The sequence below is a fragment of the Pelobates fuscus genome, chromosome 3 (genome assembly GCF_036172605.1).
Source record: "Pelobates fuscus isolate aPelFus1 chromosome 3, aPelFus1.pri, whole genome shotgun sequence".
In the NCBI taxonomy this organism is placed as follows: domain Eukaryota; kingdom Metazoa; phylum Chordata; class Amphibia; order Anura; family Pelobatidae; genus Pelobates; species Pelobates fuscus.
This window is the reverse complement of record NC_086319.1, coordinates 321,538,110-321,559,619: the sequence shown is the minus strand read 5'-3', so window position 1 is coordinate 321,559,619 and position 21,510 is coordinate 321,538,110. Positions and strand designations below refer to the sequence as shown.

The 21,510-nt window shown below is 40.6% G+C and overlaps 1 protein-coding gene across 1 annotated transcript in view; it reads left to right on the top strand.

The window, feature by feature from the left end:
* Window positions 1–21,510, top strand: part of ADAMTSL5 (ADAMTS like 5) — a 65,051-nt gene that overhangs the window by 22,481 nt on the left and 21,060 nt on the right. Inside the window, exons 3-8 of the mRNA XM_063448963.1 lie at window positions 1,990–2,153; window positions 3,618–3,678; window positions 4,539–4,641; window positions 7,024–7,151; window positions 8,230–8,353; window positions 10,264–10,347. Coding sequence (XP_063305033.1) covers window positions 1,990–2,153; window positions 3,618–3,678; window positions 4,539–4,641; window positions 7,024–7,151; window positions 8,230–8,353; window positions 10,264–10,347 — 664 coding nt within the window. The remainder of the gene's footprint in view (window positions 1–1,989; window positions 2,154–3,617; window positions 3,679–4,538; window positions 4,642–7,023; window positions 7,152–8,229; window positions 8,354–10,263; window positions 10,348–21,510) is intronic.

The window sequence follows — 21,510 nt, the reverse complement described above, 5'->3', positions numbered from 1 at the left end:
GTTTGCCGGTGCTGTTTCAGCTGCGTGGGACAGTCACCGTTGTAGGTTTGTCGCTGTGTCTCAGGCTTCGGTTGCCGGGATATCCCTCACCGGCATGGGGGGGGAAGGAGTGTGCCGGGAAGACCTCCAGGTGAGTGGCTGCTGACAGCGTAGGGATCGGCCGCCTCCCTCGCTCGTCTGAGTAGGCCTCTGGTAGGCCTCAGGTCTATCCCCGGTTAGAAGCCGCTGTGTTCGGTCTGGCTGCTTGGCGCTTGACCCTGCAGTTTAGAGCTCCCTTCTTCAGGTCGCCTTACTGGCTATTTGCTAGGGTTTTCCCCCAATTTAGGTTGATTGTGAGCCTGTTTGCCCGGAGCTCTTCTCATGTGCGACCGCTCAGCGTGGCCGCTTGACTCCGCCCCCATATATTTTTTTATATAGGATATATTGTTGATATTTTTATATGCTGAAAAAAGAGTTATTTTAAAAGATTAGCCAGAAATCTCAAACAATTTGGTAAGCTTATCCAACAATATTAAATCGGTGCCATAATTCGGTCACGTTATTAAATATGGGAGCAGGCATTTTGCTTTGAGAGGTCGGCTAAAACAGAGGCCAACTTTCATGATAACATTACTTGTAAACCATACATGTCATTGATCTCACTTAAAATTCATGTTATGATTCCACTTCAAAGTAGTCTATCATAACAAACACATAGTTGGTTTTATTTTTAACTTTTGATAAAAGCATCAGAACTATTTCAGCCACAGAAGGCATGAAAAAAAAAATAGTGGTAACTATTTTACTGGTTTCAGTATTTATGTGAAAAGAAGATTCATGTCAGACACAAAATAAGAGTTATAATAACATAAACAAAGGATACACAGTGCATTAAAAAAAGTTTAGAGCTAGGTCCCTTTATATCTCATCAACATTTAGTCTTCTTTTATACCGGGTGGTCTTTTATCCCAGACAAGGAATGATATACAGAGAGGAATAAGGTGGGAGACTAAATAAAATATATTTATTACATGTCTTTGTGACATAACTAAAATGTATTGAATTATATCACAAGTTACACAAAATTCTCTGTAATAAAATGTCAAATGATTTCGTTCACATGGCAATTGGTGTTTTAGAAAGATCCCATTTTCAGATGTACTTACTCCATGAAACAGATTTCAAGTCTGTACATATAAATGAGTATCATGCTGTTTTTTTTTGTTTGTTTTATGTTTTTTGTTTTTAACCCTGCTCCGAAACAATTTGATTTGAGAGCAGGGCCCAAACCCTTACCCCTCCCTGTGGTTGCAGGTTTATATAGCCCGTTATTGTTATATTTTGACATTTATATAGCACCAGTTTATTTTGCAGCACTTTACAATATATAAAATGGGATCATTTTAACAATAAATTAATCAATTACAAAATGTTCGATGAGCAATAGATTTTGCAATGATGGCTAAATCCTGGGGTTCCATCTGTGGCAAAAGAGTGTTGGGGCATTTTATGGCTCATATTAAACAGCCAAATTGCTGTGTGAGCTTGTTTTAGTAACTTCATTCACCCGATACATTTTTTCTCTTTGCTTTAAAAACAAGACACACTGGCCAGTTCTGTTATTGTATTCCCTTGGATAAATTAGGCCTCTTCTTTTCAAGAGAGTTGTCTTGAGAGATTGTTTTGTGTGAGTAGCTATCCTGAGCGTATTTTGAAATCCCTAATTCCTTATCCAAATACTTTTAGTCCAAGCCAATAAGAAAAGCTCTTTTTAGCCCTCGGGCTAGATACTCAATAGCACTGTCATAGAGAGAAAGCTATCTAAACTGACCAGGCACTTGATAAGGATCATGCTTTGGCTGTCTATTGTATTGAGTTTGCATAGTTTATACAGCCTACAGACGTTAGACTCCAGTTTCAAAACAACATATACAGGTGCAACAATTTCAGCTTCATAATAATTATCATAAGTTTTTAAAATATCACAGCTATGTGTTTTTGTTCTGTTAGGTACAGAGGACGCCATATCACATAGGAGCAGTCAACCTATACGGCCCTGAGCACAGCCCCCCTCTGGCCTCCAGTAATGATTGGAGTTCATGGCAAAGTTGGTCCCCGTGTTCCCGAACCTGTGGTGGAGGAGCTGCAGTGCGCACCAGGCAGTGCCTAATCCGGTAATACACCATCCTCTTTGAGTGATGTTTAATGAAATGGACTAATAGAAAATTCCTAAACACTTTCTGAAACCTAACCTAGATATTCTTATCCCCTGCTCTGTTAATAGCCTTCTAGACCCTGCAGGAACCTCCTGTGTGTGATTAAAGTTCAATTTACAGAGCAGGAAATAAAAATGTCTAAAGTAAGTTACATCTGATTAAAAATGAAAACTTTTTTTTCATGTAGACTGTGTCAGCCACAAAAGTGCTTAAAGTTTTGATGTATAAATCATGCCCCTGTAGTCTTGCTGCTCAACGCTCTGTCATTTAAGAGTTTAATTACTTTGTTTATGCAGTCCCAGGCACTCCTCCCTGCATTGAGTCATCTACCATTTACACTTTCTTTATTCCTTTATTGTTATTTTAATGTAGAATTTCTTGTCTTCTGCTATGTTAATAGCTTGCAAGATCCTGCAGAAGTCTCCTGTGTGTAATTCAAATGACACAGCAGTAGATAAAAACATTTTACGTAAGTTACATCTGATTGAAAATGAAACCATTATGTTTTCATGCAGGCTGTGTTAGTTACAGACAGCAGATGTGTGTCTTGTACTGCATAAACAGAAACAAAAGTTATTTAACTCCAAAATGTAAGAGTGTTGAGAAGTGAGGATACAGGGATAATGTAGGAAAGTTGTTTTGATGTCTCTAGTGTCCCTTTTATTGTTGATTCACTATGTATATGTTAATGGTTTAACTACTGTACTTGCAACAAAAATAAATACAAAATTGGCAAAGTTCCCTGCTTTAAGGAACCTGATGGCTTTTTGGGAAGGCAGAGTTCCCCAAATACCAGCAGACTATCCCCTCATGATAATTGCAGAATGAAACCAAACACAACTTGGGAACAGCATTATGGAGGGCACTGTCTGCAAATATTGCAGCTTTTATAGAGACCCCAAAATAGTTTTTGCTCCCAATCTCTCCCTGGCTGCTACCGAGCAAGTCTGTGTGATGCAGAGAAACTGACAGGAGACATGTGTTGGACAACACTTAGCATGGATTGGGAAAGTAGGGTTTATATTGTAAAATTCAGTTTTGCATGTTAACTCGGTGCAAAACAAACACTCTGTATACGTAGATTGGAATGGAAGAGGTTACATGTCTTGTGTTTATATTTTGTTCTTTTTACCTTATCTGTACCTGCCATTATACCATGTAGAGAGAACAAAATATCTCTGCTCTACCTAGTAAATCTGCATTGTGTCACAAGCCATGATTTACACATACGCGTGTTCTCTCCTGCAGAATTCTCTTAAAGGAATTTATAAACATGTCTTAAAATCAAGTGAAACTATCTATTCTTGTAAAAAGTTTTTTTTTTTAATTATATTGTTCTGAACATGCAACATTAACCCTCTTGACAACAGTATTCCATCATTCTGAGATCTCACTAGTGATTTACTGCTCTATTCCTCGTAGAGATCCATTGGGCCCACCATGCCACGGAGACCAGAGACAGTACCAGGTTTGCAATGGGAAGGTGAGGATCTTCTCAAACGTCAGTGCTAAAACAAACATACAAATGGTTCTAGGATCTTTAAATATTTAATACGGTAATTGAATTCACATAGCCCACTGTGATATCGAGGAAATGGTACATGACTAAGGCCTCTGGGCCAAAACATTGTATCTTTTTTTGTCCTTTTTGATTTCCAATAAATAATTTTCTGCATTCACCCTACATTGTGACGCCTGTGGAACTCTACTTCTTAGTGATAATATCCTTATCAACCAAAAAACCTACCTGCAGGTATCTGAACACAAAATACATTTTTTTATTGTTATATATTCCTCGGCTTTCTCTAAAGAGTTTGTCATCTGTTGGCACTTCCTTAGTTTGGCCAGCAAAAATATTGCCTCCTTCAGTCGGGAAAACATCAAGGAATTTGTATAAACCGTTATGTCCTCTGAAAAGTGGTCTAAAATACTAAATGTGGGGCAGCCACCATGGAAACTAGAGGACCAGTATGCACGTTTCACTGCAGACTTTTCCCCTTTTTAATGTTTGCACCACTTTTCAGAGCATGACACTCTTTATACATAACTCTCTGTATCTATTAGAGCTGTGATCCTTTAGAGGAGACTAACTCTTTTAGGAGGCCTCTTTTGGCCAGGAATGTCCCCAGGTGCGGATTTCAGGAGAGGTGACTTAATAAGGAAACATTTTCCAGGTATGGTTCTAATATAAAATTAAATAAATCAAATATATCAATTAAGAGACCCCTTTTGTGTTTTGTGTGTGTGTGTGTAAGAAGACTCTCAGCAAAGCTATTGAATCATGTTACAGTCTGCTTTGATGTACAAATCTTTATTTAAACTTGTAAAATACTTCTTGCATAGGACTGTCCATCAGGAGTGAGTGATTTCAGACATTTTCAGTGCTCCGCTTACAACCACAAGCCTTTAATGGGGACTTACTACAGATGGACTCCCTTTCACTCAGGTAACTACATTATCCTGTCTCTAAGACCACATCCTTAAATAAACTTTTCTCACGCAAAGGCGAGAAATACATTCCTAGTAAAGAGGCCAAGCACTAATTATAATCTTATTTTTTTGTAATTTAATATATTTTTCCCGGAAGGTAAACTGCAAGGCCTTCCTTTAAAAAGTCCCTTGAGATTTCCCACACATCAAAAAAAAATTCTGGTCACTTTTACCTTACACCCAAATATATATTATATATTATTATATAAAATCCCTTATTGTTTTTGGTATTTGCATATATGATATTTTGATATATTGAAAAACATAACAAAATAACGCTCTGAGAGAGAAGCTGCCATTTTGTTTCTAGCGGGTCTTCTCAGAGGCCGTTTTACTGATATTTTTTCTTGGAACCAGAAATATAAAATGAGAGATCATTTCATTTCATTTATAGAGCACTTTATTATATTAACGCTGCTTGCAAATGGTTTTATAAAGAACAACTGGTTTGCGTTTACTATATTACAGAGGCTTTCTTCTTGGCTTACCTGAAAATTAACAAGAAATTTAAAATGGTTGCTCTTTCATGTTTTATCTCGCTAATGTCATTAAAGCCCCTCTATTTGACAATTTCTAAGGCTAGAGGCAATGTATAATTTAATTACTCTTAAATTACTTGAGGATGCAATTACTTTTTCAGAGTTTGCTTTAATCTACTCCTTCACTTCCAATTTTAATTAAGTCTGCTGTCAAATCCCATATTTATTATTATCATTAAAAGTCTTGTTATATATTTTAGTTATATTACTGCTTCTATCCACTATTGGTTCTGGTTCTGCCAACAATTTTTCTTACTTCTTTCTCCTCTAATCCTATTCTGTCCTGCCTTTCTCTCCTTTAACCCCTTAAGGACACATGACATGTGTGACACGTCATGATTCCCTTTTATTCCAGGAGTTTGGTCCTTAAGGGGTTAATACAATGTTACCTTGCAGCTTTCTGTCCTAATATTACTGTGCCCCAGAATATCCCTATAATGAATTCTTCCATTCGATTACTAAACTCCCATTTGATTAATAGATTTGTTTTAATGTGTAAATTAACATGGGTGTATACTAAACAAATTCATTAAAAAGAATAACGCCTATAAAAAGTAATTTTTAATTCCCGGTAACTAATCCTGCTTACTTTCAAATACCTTAACAATTATGTGCTGCCATTAAATCATTGTCTGCTGATGTTTCCTCAATCTAACCCCATGCGTCTGTCAGTACCTTAAGCCTGTCACGCTCTTCCTCCTGAATCATACACAAATACAAGACTATTCTTGTGCTGTTACTACTTTGTAAAATTCCTTACCTTGCTGTGTGAGATCTTCCTGAATTTTTATATTTTAAGGGCTGTTTAAAAACTCACCTGATGTGCTTTGAAACTGCCCTTGAATTTAAAAAAAAATTGTATTAGTCATTAGGAGCTCTTTACATAGGCTTCATGCAAGACACAGTCCTTTCCTTGTAGCTGGTGTCTCTTTGACTTGTCCTTAGTTTTGTGGTCTGTGATTGTTGTGCCTGGTTGTTCCAGTGGTTGCACTTTATGTTTATTCTAGTGGTTGACCTCCCTGTTTGATCTACAGGTATAACAGCCCAACAAAAATATTGAGGCTAATTAAGGGATCAATTGACCCTGTCAATGATCACCAAGAAAAATAAGTGTATTATCAATATCCCATGACATTATATAACCCTTATAATATGTACATTTAGGTCAGAAGACAGCTCTTTTGCTTTTGTACATCAACTACATTTTCTTAATCTGCACAACATAAGCAATTCTATTTATAGTCTTAAAATGTTGATTTTTGTGTTGAACAATCTCCATAATTTAGTCTCCTTCTTAACCCATATTGCTAACCCTCTCAGTCCTATTTATCTCACCTCATTATTGCTTTTCGTTTATTTCCTGTTGTTCACTAGTTCACCATCATCACCCCTACACCTGTTGATCCTTCCCTAATACCAGTCAGGCTTTATGCTAAAATATGTAATTGTGGAGCGTATTCCCACTAATCAATGTAAATCACATTTAATAATGCTGCTGTTTAAAAATGAAAAAATATTCTCCTTCTCTCTCTTATTATATTCCTCTGACCAATGAACCTTAATTTACTCACTGTAGCCTATGTTCCTGAACTGTCAATGTCCTTGGATCATCAAAAAAACAAAAACAACGTTTAAATGTATACTTAATTCTAATAAATTATTTTTAATTTTGTCCCTTATCATGGCTATACGCAGGTGTCCAAATGAACATTTCTGTGTTGTTTTATGTAATGATCAGGTGTTAGAACACACATCATTCTCAACATTTCAGCATCTTCACTTTTCTGTTTCCTAAAAAGGACAAAGTGACTGTGAGCTCAGCTGTTTGGCACAAGGGCAAAATTTCTATTATAATTTTGGCCGGGTTTTGAATGGTACATCATGCCGCGCAGATTATGATGGGATCTGTATCAATGGGCAGTGCTTGGTAAGTTTACTGAGAGGTTTTCTAAGGAGGGCAGTCCTCTTTAATATAAAACTCATACCAAATGCAGGATGATTGTGGTTCGGAACTGAAGAAATTTGTTCAAATTTCCCTTTTTTAGTAATACTGTTTGCTACATGACATTTCCATCTGTTTTGGGGCTTTCAATTGCAAAAGGAACAAACATATAGGTTAAGTATTCTTACCATATTTTGTCTCCTTTGCTTAATGTAACTTGTACTTATTATGTATGCATATGAATGTACGGTATGTAATAAATGAGTAAATGTAAAATAAGTTTAAATAAAACTCAAAATAATTGCATGGAATGTACGATCTCAAAGCTGTGAAATAATCTATTAACAGTTGTTGTACAATTGCATTTTCCATGATTCTTTTCCACTTATTATGCCACTGACTGCAGATTACCTATAGGCTGGCAATGTATCAATCCAACTGCTGAAAAAGTATCTGTACCCCTGATCAGTTTTTTGTTTTTTTTATAACCCAAATTTCTCAACAATTTCCATAAGTGGAATTACCAAATTAAAGGGACACTACAGACACCCGGTCCATCTGGGTGGTGTCCCCTGTCCTCTTAACCCTGCAAGTGGAAACATTACAGGTTTATAGAAATGGCAATCTTTACAGCAGGATTAAGACAACACTTCCTGGCTTCTCACAGAGTTTAACTCTTTTCATGAGGACATCCTTCATACCATAGATAAGTATTGATACAATGGTTTCCTATGGGAAAGCTCTAATGCCTGGGCAGCACATGCTCATTAGGGTCCTCCATCATTGTAACATTGCTGGAGTAGGAGATCGATCCAGTGCTGAGGGACCTTAGGTTAGTAATAAAAGGGATGGACCTAAAGTTAGGGAGAAAGGCATAGTATAGCTTTAGGAATACCGTTTTTATTATTCCTTTAACTAATTTTCAGTATGGCAGCACTATAAAAACAAGTTACAATTTCTAATTGTAATGTTTCTTTTTAAAGTTCTGAATAGAAATATTTGCAGAATAGTTTTACATTTTGGCATTAAATTAAACTTTTATTTATGTTTTGTTTTGTATCAGCAAGTCGGCTGTGACCTTATCCTGGGATCCGATGAGAAGACAGACATCTGTGGTGTTTGTGGAGGAAAGAATGTTTCTTGCAGACATCACCGCAATACCTACACCACCAAATATCCAACTTCAGGTAACTGTCTCAATCATTTTTCTGTAGCTTATTTCTGCGCCACACATCGGTAATCATTGATATTTTTATTCCTCTACATACATCTTGATGCAAGCAAAGAGTTATAATAAATATAAATGTACGCCTAAGTGCATTGTTTCTTTCATTTTATTTGAAGACAAACCAGTGTTTGCTAATTGTTTCCTGTACTTTGTATCATTTCGAGGCTAATTTGTTTAGCCGACAAATTGTTCCAAAGCAGTTTAGCACATTCAGAGTGAATCTCCAAATCTCCTCCAGAACAGCTTTTAGTAAATTCCTGAATGACATAGTTGGGTCAAACTGGGGGATATTCTCTGAATTTTGAAACTTCGTGGTACATTCTGATCTCTTACCCCCAAAAGATGAATCTTTATTTATAGTTTGGAGACACCATGTTCTGTGGTTTTGAAGCGATATTGACATGATTCACTTTTTCTCTGGTACTAAAAAGAGTGAATGGGTGTTTAACCTTTGATTCACTATTCAATGTGTCTGTCATGCCCATTTGTTGGCAGACTGCTAAATGACAAGAACATTGTTGGACATTGATGGTCCTGGGAGGATTCACTGAGATTATGAGAAATTATCTTCCACACTAAAGCATATTTATAGAACTTGGGTTTTTCCTTTTGCCCAGCAAACCATAAAGTAAAATGTATTCCGCTCTGTAACAAACTAAGTCATTTTACTAAGCGGTGAAAGCTTCTTTCTACTCTACAGACCCGTTACCATCCTAATATGATGATGATCTGTAGAACAACACTGGAGTGTTGACCCAAGATCATCACTTTAGTTGGTCTAATGTTGTTGCTTGCATCCTGGATGCCTGCCATCATCAATCTATTACATCACTGGCTTTAGTACACACGTTGTAATAACCTGACTAGACACGAGATACTTCATATCTGTCTCTGTATTCTACCAACATTCCATTTGCTGTTGTTGTAAGGAACACTCCCTTTCTCAGAGACTTCAAGTGTCAGCTTTCTGGCTGCTTGGAAAGCTGAGGATTATGTTTATTCCTATTGTTTAATGTCTGTATTTTTTCTGGATGTCAAACACCTTTATTATTTAGAAAGCTAGTGAAAAGAACAGGGTAAGCAAAGCTAAATTATCGCTCATGACACATGACATTAGCTTGCCAATTGTACTCTTTGACAAATGCATCTTTTTCCAGATTTTTGTTGCTCATGATAGAACGTTAGATATTTGTACAGAGCTGTTCTAAAAATGACTATTTTCTATCACATTTTTTGCCCCTGCTGCTGGTTATATCACCCATTCTGTATCTTTTGTGGGGGTACAGGGCAATGTGAAATCTGGGTTAACTGGAGATCTATGCTGTTGGTGGCACATGTCTCCAGCACACAACAGCTTCCCTCTATTAGTGACTGATGACACAGGGGCTTTAAAAGTTATCATGGCTCTCTATGTCTGTAATCATATGTTTCAAAGTCAAAGCATAGAAGAAATATCCACAAGGGACATGGATTTGAACAAACTTCTTAATCAATAAATCAAGATGGTTTGTAGGTAATGCACACTGACAAATTGTAACCCAAAACGTTATGCCACTCATTTCTGAGACATTAATACACACATGTAATAGCAAATGTGTTGAGGGCAGCTATGATAAGACACCATTTCCCATGGTAATGGATTCTTTGCTTATCTGTGACCTATGGTCGGTGTACCTTCTGTTCAGTGGGAATGTAGGGTAGCATTTTGTCTTCAAAGTAAAAAAGTATATTTGCCACCATGGGCATGGATATTGTGTCCACGCTGGTTCCCACTTGATAACCCAGGTCTGTGCATACAGTCTTTACTGCTATCTAGTAAGGTCTTTTCCCTAAATCTCCAAAATCTCACTCCATAATTGTCGTTTTCAGGGCTCTTTGGATACAGTGAGGTGACCATGATTCCTGCAGGTGCTACTCACATCAAAGTGATGGACAGGAGTAACAACTACCTGGGTAAGTGTCTGCTTCTGGACGATCTCCATCAGTGTGTTACTAATTATAGGAATGTAGAGTTACTGTACAACCAATGTATGTATGAACAAACCAAGATGATGTAAGGTGCCGGAAGGGTATGCTCTACATACAATAAGACTACAAAAGAGAAATGTATTTAATCTGCATCTGATACACTTGGTCTTGTGCCACTTAATGTAATTATGTTAGTATATAAGGAGTCACGTAGTTAAGTGTGACACACCTGCAACAAGTTCTGATACGTTTGTTGATAGTTATTAAAAATGAATTTTAAAAATTTCAGTCATACAAATTTTCTGCCATTATTCATTAAAAAGCCAAGAGTAATGCACAAATATTTGGAGTGATCTTCTGTTTGAGGCTTCCATGATTCTCATCTTTTCCTCTTCCATTCGCTGCTATCTTGTCATCGCTTATGATTTCATCTAAATTTCTAAACCATGCATTTCTTTCAAGTTTCTGATCCTGAGCCCTTCAATCTCACATCATCTTCTTCTTCCCTTTCATATATCTGTCCTCATATATTACATAGTGGAGTCTGTAGGAGGATAGCAGGTGGTACCATCAATAAGGCATAATGGATAGAGTGTGTCATGAAGGGGTTGGCAGACATAGATCTTAGAATGCAGGTCATCCTCGTGAATGTTCTAATAAAATATGTTACTATGTAACAAATAAATAGCTAGATTAATACACATGCTGTACTTTAACAACATAAAACATAAATACAATTTGTGGGAATCTGCAGTATGTACTAATGAAATTGAGCAAAAAGCAAACAGACATGAATACTAATTTCTCTTTAACCTTGCCATCAATATGCAATGTGTTTGTTATCAATGCTTTATATGCAGTATTATAGTATGTGCATTATCAGGTAAAAATCTTGTAGAATGATTGTGGCGGATCGCCTGGCACCCGTCTGGGTGCCTCCGACAATCACTGCTTCCTAGTGCCTCTGAGTACTTCCAAGCACTCCACCAGATACCATGAGCACTGTAGTCCCCACTTCTAGCGTTACAGCTTGGCTGGGGTCTCTCCGTTCTCCACCCACCCTGGACCCAAGACCAGAATTCAGCTTCCAGTGGGCAGACCTTTCCTACTCCAGAGAGTGTAGCAGGCTGCACTTACAAGAGCAAGTGATTATAACCCAGAAGAGTATAATGATATAGCAATCCCCAGAGCAGATACAACTGTTCCCCCCTACACATGAGATGAGACTCTATGTTGAGGGTAGGCAGGAACTCCTTTAATGGTAGCCACAACTGGCCTTATATGCAGGTCCCCATGCAAGGGGCACTCCCCCATGGACCTGAGAGTAAACCACAGTAGAAACAAATACACAATTACATTGGCTCTCAGATCCAGGACACTCCCATACATAATAAGATACTGTAGTAAACTCAATTATCTCCAGGCACAGAAAACATAACATTTTACAAAACCCCCAAAATACATTTAACCCCTTAAGGACACATGACGTGTGTGACACGTCATAATTCCCTTTTATTCCAGAAGTTTGGTCCTTAAGGGGTTAAACACACAAAACCCCCACAAAAATTACATGTCCTGATAGCTCTGTTCTGGGTGACCAACATATCCAAAAATCACCCAGATCGGTTCAGGGGTTCAGGAATTTCCTGGAAGTCATAATATGACCGATCGCACGCATGGTCCCATGCCCAAAACAGTTCCAGAGAATAAGGGCTTGTGGTCGGTCTAGTTCGGTAGTTCACAATATAACATAAATACGAATGCAACCAGTTCGTATATATACTTAGTCTGTGTCTCTTGTTCGGAAGTGTGTCTCCACAGAACGCCGCTCTATTCAAGTGAATCCAGTCGAATGTATGAAGAGATGGAAGTCCCAGCAGTGTTCGCGCCTTTGAGTGTCCGCTTATAGTTCCATGCACTCAACGACTAAACACCGCTGTATGTGTTTGCGGCTAAAGATGGCCGCTGCCACGTGTTCGCACATAAGAACGACGGCCACCCAGCTAACCACTTAGAACGTTGCGGTTAAACATGTCAGGGAGGTTAATGGGCTGCACACTCCTGTTCTGGGTGGTCCAAATATTCGGTAACCGAGCAGAATAAGTACAATCCATTCGGTAAGCCCGAACCCTAACAGGGAAAAGGCATAAACCAAACCTTTCCACAGTTCTGAACCAAGGTCTAATACATGGACCATAGTCCTGTGGCAAGATGCTGGCAAGCAGGCCCCTCCAAGAACCAGTGGCGAGGTTACTTTCGCCACAATGATAAAATATCAATTTATGTAGCCAGGTAGGGTACTTGCGGTTTGTTGCAAGATTTTAAACAGTGCTGGGATCCAGACATTACCATTACCCAACGTAATGGTACTCATTTGATCCACCTCAGAAGGATGAAAGGCTGACTTGACCTAGTTGGAAGCCATTCTGTGACTCTAAAAATCAGCAGCTGGCTTCCTTACCTTTCCAGCTATGACCTACACATGAAACACATTTACTGGAGTGCTGACAATATGTCTTTGGTCTAATTTACATCCAAAGAGCATCTGGATATAAATGCTACAGAGTAACCCCACAACCTGTTTATCAGAGACATTGTGGCCAGAAATGGGTAAAATTAGATTAGATGAGGGTAAAAGAGTCCTACATTTAAATGAGTTGAACATAAAAAAGTGTTAGGAGGGGGCGTGGCTTGCAGCCGACCTGAATGGCCGCTCACTAAACCGGCTCTGAGCAAAATGGGCAGAGACCGCGCTAAAACGGAGGATTATCGCCGAGATGGGGAACGATAAAAGGCAACAAACCCCTCACCAACCACAGGGGAAACCGCCAGCGGGTAAACCCTGCTCGGTCACACAGAATCCGAACCACCAAGCCCTGCTCCGTCTGAAGCCTCCTCTGCCTCTGCGGACGTGGACATCAAGGAACTCCTGAAAAACCTGCCCTCCAGACTAGATCTAGCACAAATGCTAGGAAAACTAGAAACTACCTTCCAACTCAAAATGGAGGGCCTGAGCTCAGAAATCAAACAGGTAGGCAGAAGGGTGCAGAACTTGGAAGATGACAGGGGCTCATGTCAGACACAAATACAGGATCTTACCCAAGCACTTACCACCCAAGAAAGGCATTTAACCATGTTACAGAGGTCACTGGATGATATAGATAATAGGGGCAGGAGGAACAACTTCCGCATTAGGGGGATGCCGGAGACAGAAAAAGAAAATTTAAAGGTACAGCTAACCACCTTATTCAACCTTATACTAAACCGCTCCCCAGACGCCCCAGTGGTACTAGATAGGGCGCATAGATCCCTACAACCCAAAAACGGCACGAGCGAAGCACCACGTGACGTGATTTGCCGCATTCACTACTATACCCTAAAGGAGGACATCTTGAGGGCACTAAGAGACACATCCTCACCACTATTATACCAGGGACACGAAATCCAGATATACCCTGATTTATCCTAGCATACCCTCCAGGCAAGGAGGGTGCTACGGCCGATCACGGATCAATTAAGAGCGCGTAGCATACGCTACAGATGGGGATTCCCCTTTGCCTTGATTGTAGGCTTAAAAGGGTCGACTTACACGATCGCCACATACCAGGACGTCATCCCTTTCACCGAAGCTCTGAACCTGACGAAAGTCAATATAGCAAACTGGTATGCCCCGGACCCAGCGGTCACGCTCGATGCACAACCTTATGGCCACAACTGGCGTACACCATCGAAGAGGCAAAGAATAGGACAGACTGGACCTCCCCAAAGAGATGACAGACGAACCAGAGGACCCAGGGATGAATAAGCAATGCATCTGAGCAGGGCCGGTGCTAGGATTTTTAGTTACACAGGCGAAGATGCATTTTGGCGCCCCCAACCCTCATTTAAAAAAAAAAATGCATCTTCACCTGTGTGTCTTTCCTCCCAAGCCACAGGCACACAGGCATCATTTTTCAGTCACACAAAGTCATAGTCATACAGGTACACTGTCATACAAAGACAGCAATAATCATACAGAGACATACAGGCTCATACAGTCAGAGACATACAGAGACATGCAGGCATATAAAGACATACATGCATACAGAGGCATACCGTCATACAGACACATACATACAGACAGGCATACAGAAACATACATACAAAGACATTCAGGCACATACATACAGACAAGGAAACATACATACAGAGACATACAGGCATGCAGACACATACATACAGGCATACAAAGACATACACACATACAGATACATGCATGCATACAGACATAACGTCATACAGACACATTCATATAGACAGGCATACAGACACATACATACATACATACATACAGAGGCATACCGTCATACAGACACATACATACATACAGAGGCATACCATCATACAGACACATACATACATACAGAAACATGCATACAAAGACATACAGGCATACAGAGACACACACATACGTACATACAGAGACATAAAGGCATACAGTTACATACATGCATACAGAGACATATATACAGACATTCAGAGACAAACATACATCCAGTTACATACATGCATACAGAGACATACAGAAACATACGTACAAGACATACAGGCATACGGACACATACATACATACAGAGGCATACCGTCATACAGATACATACATACAGACAGGCATACAGAAAAATACATACTCACACACACACACACAAACTCACAGACACATACTCGAACACACACACACTGACAGACACACGTGCTCACATGTGCGCACACACACTGACATACTCACACACACCGACAGACACACTCACTCACACACAAACTCATAGACACACTTACACACACACTGACAGACACACATACTGACAGACACACACACACACACTGACATACACACTCACACACAAACTCATAGACACACTTACACACACACTGACAGACACTCACATGCACACACACAGTAATTAATAAAGTAATTAAATAAATTACATTTAAATTTCCCACCCAGCCTCCCTACCTGGAGTGCTGGCGTGGGTCTCTCATTGGTGGTCCAGTGGGGCTGCTGGGAGGCGTGCGTCTGCAGTTGATTAGGAGGAGGCGGCGAGGGAGCTCTCTGATCTCTCTGACCGGCTCCCTCGCAGGCTGTTTTCTGATGCCGCGGGAGCCGGAATATGACGTCATATTCCGGCTCCCGCGGCATCAGCAAAAGGCGCGCGAGGGAGCCGGTCAGAGAGATCAGAGAGCTCCCTCGCCGCCTCCTCCTAATCAACTGCAGACGCACGCCTCCCAGCAGCTCCGGGGATCCAGGAGGTGACCAGGCAGGAGGGAGCACTTCCCTCCTGCCGGTCACTGGAATTTTGCGCCCCCAGAGCCGGTGCGCCCTAAGGCGGCCGCCTGTGCCGCCTTATGGACGCGCCGGCCCTGCATCTGAGAAACTCCTAGATGGACAAAGAGGAATTCACAAGACACAAAAAGATGGGACTGATTGAAACCACCACAATACAACACTCGCGCCAAGACCTCACAAATAACCCCGGGAGGACAATACTGAACATGCCAATATGAGCCAAGGAACGGGACGTTAGCGCTGAAAAACTGGTGAACTTGACTCAGAGACTGAGCACTAAAAAAAAAAAAAAATTACCAAAGAAGCCAAGTGAGGCTCCTGCGCAGGTCGTATGATTTAAATACTGTCTTTATGTTTGTGTTAAAGATATTTAGGCTGTAATACCAAACTGGGTCTAATGCACAGATACAAAGAGGGTGAGACGCAAACCCTGAAAGAGACCACAATTATCTGTACATTATGACTTAGACGTCACATGCGACCCACACACTTTCGCTCAGAACCACAAGACAATTAGCAGTACTAGGTCGACCACCAAAGACGATACTCAGACAAACAAAACAAAGACTCTCCTAACCTAGACCATCCTTCAGAGACGCTAGGCCCACACAAGACGAGCACAGCAATAACTGTGCAAGACAACACCACCAATCATACAGTTCACAGTCCATCTGGGACTGCACACCGGACGCACAGGTGACCACACACTCCCCACTCACCACTATATCCAAACTATCCCACACAAATATCCTCCTCCAAACAGACAAACGAAACAAGCGATCTAGCCCGCAAGCTCCACCCGACCAGTTACTAGCACCACTACAAAAAAGTAGAAAATAACAGAAACCATAAACAACTCGAACTTGTCCCATCAGTAGACGACAACCAATTACTAATTACTATCTACACTATACACTAACGCAGACGCACCACCCCCGACACGAAACACGGTGTCTTCACAACATAGCCCACTGCAGATACAGGGACATCTCAGGGGCAGACACCAGTGACTTTCGCACACCGGAGAGTGTCACCCTTCCGAATTGGGAAGCCCCACTCTCTTAGATACACACTTGTATCAAACCATTGTATATAGTTGACCGACAACCCACAGGAAAATCCAGAAGGGAACTGCAGACGGTCTCTAGGTTCATATGTGATTATTGTTTTAATTCATATTGTATCAACTACTGTTTTCTAATTATTGTTTTACGAACTTAACTACCGTACAGCTGTGCATTGTATATGTCTGTATGAATTTGCTGAACATAAGGTCAAGCACGCAGAACACAAACTCTAATCGACTCAGTCTACACTACGAGCCCAAACAAACACCACAGGGACTACACGAATTCCACTACACAACTTGTACTACGGCAAAACAATGTCAACCATAAAAATGCTCACACACAACGCTAGAGGCCTCAACACGCCCGAGAAACGTCACAAAGCACTCGCAGACTACCACAGGCAAAAAGCAGACATAATTTATATACAAGAAACACACTTCCGTAAAGACTCAGCCCCCACTCTCAGATCAAAACCCTACACCAACGGTTACTTCAGCAACTATAGTGGCTCAAAATCGAGGGGAGTCGCGATCCTACTCTCCTCACAACTACCCTTCACGTACAAAGAACATTACTCAGGTGAGGGAGGTAGATTCATTTTTCTAAAAGGACAAATAGGGAATACTACTACTACCCTAGCCAATGTATACCTTCCAAATAGGAAGCAAGCCCCCACTCTACGCAAAATACTCCACAAGTTAGAAACATTCACAGAGGGACTACTAATACTGGGTGGGGACCTTAATGTCTCACTAGACGGGACACTGGACACCACCTCCCAAGCCCAATCCTACCAGACCTCAACGAGGACCCAAATACAAAAACTCCTGGACACATACCAACTATACGACACTTGGTGGGTAACTCACCCCAATAGCAGGAACTACTCGTTTTACTCACACTCATCGAAAACATACTCAAGAATAGATATGCTCTTTACTCCACATAGATTCCTGAACCTTATCAAGACATGTGAATACGCCCCTATAACATGGTCAGACCATGCCCCACTGTCCTTGTCGATAACAATCCCCACTCTACAACCCACTAGAGCACAGTGGAAACTAAACGACACTCTACTTAATGATCAAGTAATACGAACTCAAATAGATGAACACTTGGTTCACTACTTTGAAACAAACACTAGAGCAGAAACACCATACCCCATCATATGGTAAGCACATAAAAGTGCTATTAGAGGAACAATCATACAAATAGCCTCCAGACACAAAAAGCAACGCGAGACACAAGTTGCGCAACTAACCAAAGACATCAGAGAACTAGAAGAAGCCCATGCCCGGAACGACACGCTATCCCTATAAGAAAGACTTTTAGAGAAACGAACAGAACTCAACACCATTTTAAACGTTCGCATGAAATACGCCATAGCAAAGACACATAGCCTCTACTATGCACAAGGAGGGAAGAGCTGGCGTTTATTAGCCAATGCACTTAAAAAAGATAGAGAAAACACTTTCATACCATCTATAAGGGATAAAAAGGGGAACATTTCCCACCTTGTAACAGACATCGCCACAGCTTTTCAGGAATACTACCACTCCCTATACAACCTAAGACAAGCACCCCCACTGACCCAAGACATTCAAAGCTTCCTTGCAAACAGGATACATACTACACTACCGAACAACTTGAGCAAATCCCTAGAACACCCAATCACAACGGAAGAATGCCGAAACGCGATTAAAAACCTCCCGATAGAGAAGAGCCCAGGCCCGGATGGGTTCACAACGAAATACTACAAAACATACGCCACCACCCTCACCCCACATTTTACAAAATCGTTTAAGTCCCTTCTTCAAGGAACCTCACTTCCCCCTCAAGCACTAAACGCTACGATCACACTTATCCCGAAACCGGGCAAAGACCTATCCCAATGCGGTAGTTATAGACCGATCTCCTTGATAAACGAAGATCTCAAACGTTTTACAAAGTTAATAATAATACATAATACGGGGATAATACATGCAGACCAATCAGGCTTCGTGCCCGGTAGGGAAGCGAAAAATAATACCACGAAAATCATAAACTTAGTACACCAAGCCACACGCTCGGAAGAATCCAGTCTGCTCTTGTCCATAGATGCGGAAAAAGCATTTGACATAGTGGATTGGACTTTAATGCTACACACGCTCCAATTCCTGGGTTTCGGCCCTAACTGGCAAAAATGGATTAAAGCAATCTACTCAAACCCCACAGCCAACATTAGAGTTAATGGACAACTCTCAGATAGCGTGCCAATCTCAAACGGCACCAGGCAGGGGTGCCCCCTCTCCCCCCTCCTCTTTGTGATTGTCCTAGAACCATTTCTTCAGGGCATACGAGACAACACCAACATTAGAGGCATTCGTGCGGGACAACAAGAACATAAAATAGCCGCATTTGCAGACGATATGCTTTTCTTAATCTCATACCCGCTAGACTCACTCCCTCACCTGATAGAAGAAATGAATACATACAGTAACATATCCAACTTTAAGACAAATCTCACTAAATGTGAAATCCTTCCAATAAACGTGCATACACACACTGCAGCAACCCTGAAACGTGAGTATCAATTTGCGTGGGTTCCTCATAGCATAAAATATCTAGGAATACACATCACCAGGGATACAACACGTCTATTCGAAAGCAACTTCCCAAACTTGCAAAAAGCAATCCAATCAGATCTTACAGCCTGGAATAAGCCACAATTTGGATGGTTTTGCAGGCTAAACATCCTAAAGATGAATGTCTTACCCAGGATCTTATATATACTTCAAGTACTTCCCATAACAATACCGAAGGCATGGTTCAGCACAATTCGCAAATTATTCACGATCTTCATCTGGTCCCACAAAAGCCATCGACTAGCGCATACATTACTCACACGTCCGAAAGATGAGGGGGTCCTAGGCCTATCCGATATAGGCAGATACTATAAAGCGGTCCACCTAACCAGACTCTATGATTGGTCAAACACCAACACTATAAAACAATGGGTAACCATCGAAGACACTTTCTTCCGGGCACCCATATACACAATACCATGGCACAAAACAGGACAACCACTACTGATAAAGGGCCCGCATCCCACAATCACACCCACTTTATGCATCTGGGAGACCCTCAAGCCAAACGAGCAAATCTCACCCTATCCGTCCCCTCTTTACCCGATCTCACATAACCCACTCTTTCAACCAGGGACAGATGGCAAGGCTCTAAAGCCCTTTCACACAAGCACATACCTTACGCTGAAAGACATACTAGCTGAATCTGGGGAACAGCAGATCAAACCAATACACGACCTTATCGAATCCCCAACTGTGATACAAGAGTTCCAATATAACCAACTAAAGCACTTCATACACTCAGGACCACTAACACAGGGTCAGAGCAGATCACAGACGGCATTTGAACACCACTGCTCCAATCAGGATCTCAAAAAGAAACACATCTCACTAATGTACACTACCATCCAAGCAACAACTAACCACAACCTACCAACGTATACCACCACTTGGGAAAGAGAACTACAGATAGAGATACCCAAAAACAAATGGAAACAGATTTTCAGACAAATACACAAAACCTCTAGAAATGCGTTAACACAAGAAAGCAACTATAAACGGATAGCCAGGTGGCATTATACACCGTCAAAACTCCACCATCTATTCCCCACAAACGTAGACAGATGCTGGAGATGCCAGCAAACTAAAAGTACGACCACACACATATGGTGGACCTGTCCTGAGATACGCAAATACTGGACGCGTATTTCAGGGGTACTATACAAGATCTTCAGGATAAACATCCCACTACACCCAGACACATACATTTTTCTCCTTCCACCCCCAGGAATGCATAAACACGAGAAAACACTATTGATACATCTCATCACTGCGGCCAATCAACTAAACCCGGCCCTTTGGAAACAACCACATGCACCCACTACACGGGAATGGTTACAAAAGGTAGAAACTATTAGAAACTTGGAAGAAACATGCTACTCACTAACACATCAATACCAGGAAAACACTCATATATGGGACCCATGGGTCCGGTTCCTACAAAATAACTCTATCTGTTGACTGAACCAAGCAGTTCAGGCCATTCACAGACCACACCCCACAAATGCTTGACCATAGACCATACAAAAAGCCGAACTGTTCAGTACACAAATGCAAATATTTGATACCCTGTCATGTTGACTGAATGAACCACTCTGTTTAAGAATTGTAATTATATCATTGATAAAACTGCGAGAAAAAAAAAAAAGTTTAACTCAGGCCCCGGGCCATCGTTTTAACACAGAACAAGATACACATCTTGTATTAGGTTGCTCCACTTCTATGGATTTGCTTTATGTTTATAGTATATTTAGTTAGCAATACAACATTTCGACCAGTATATCCTCAACTTAAATCTACATTTAATACTTATTGCTTTGATCTATATCAGAGTCTCTTAACTTAGACAGTGCTGAGTGCTCGGACATCCCGCTGGGACATTTAGTTGAGTTCTGAACACAACACTTTGTGATGGATATCTTAATGCCTGTCTGTTAGTCTGTAAAACATTGTTTCTGATACCTGTCATGGATCAAATGCAGTGACAATTGTTGATGCTGTATAAAAATATTTGAAAACTAATAAAAAAAATAAAATAAAAAAAAAGTGTTAGGAACAAGAATGTGTAAAACGTTTGAATTTGATACACATGGGTGTTTTTTTTTTTTAACATAAATTACTATGT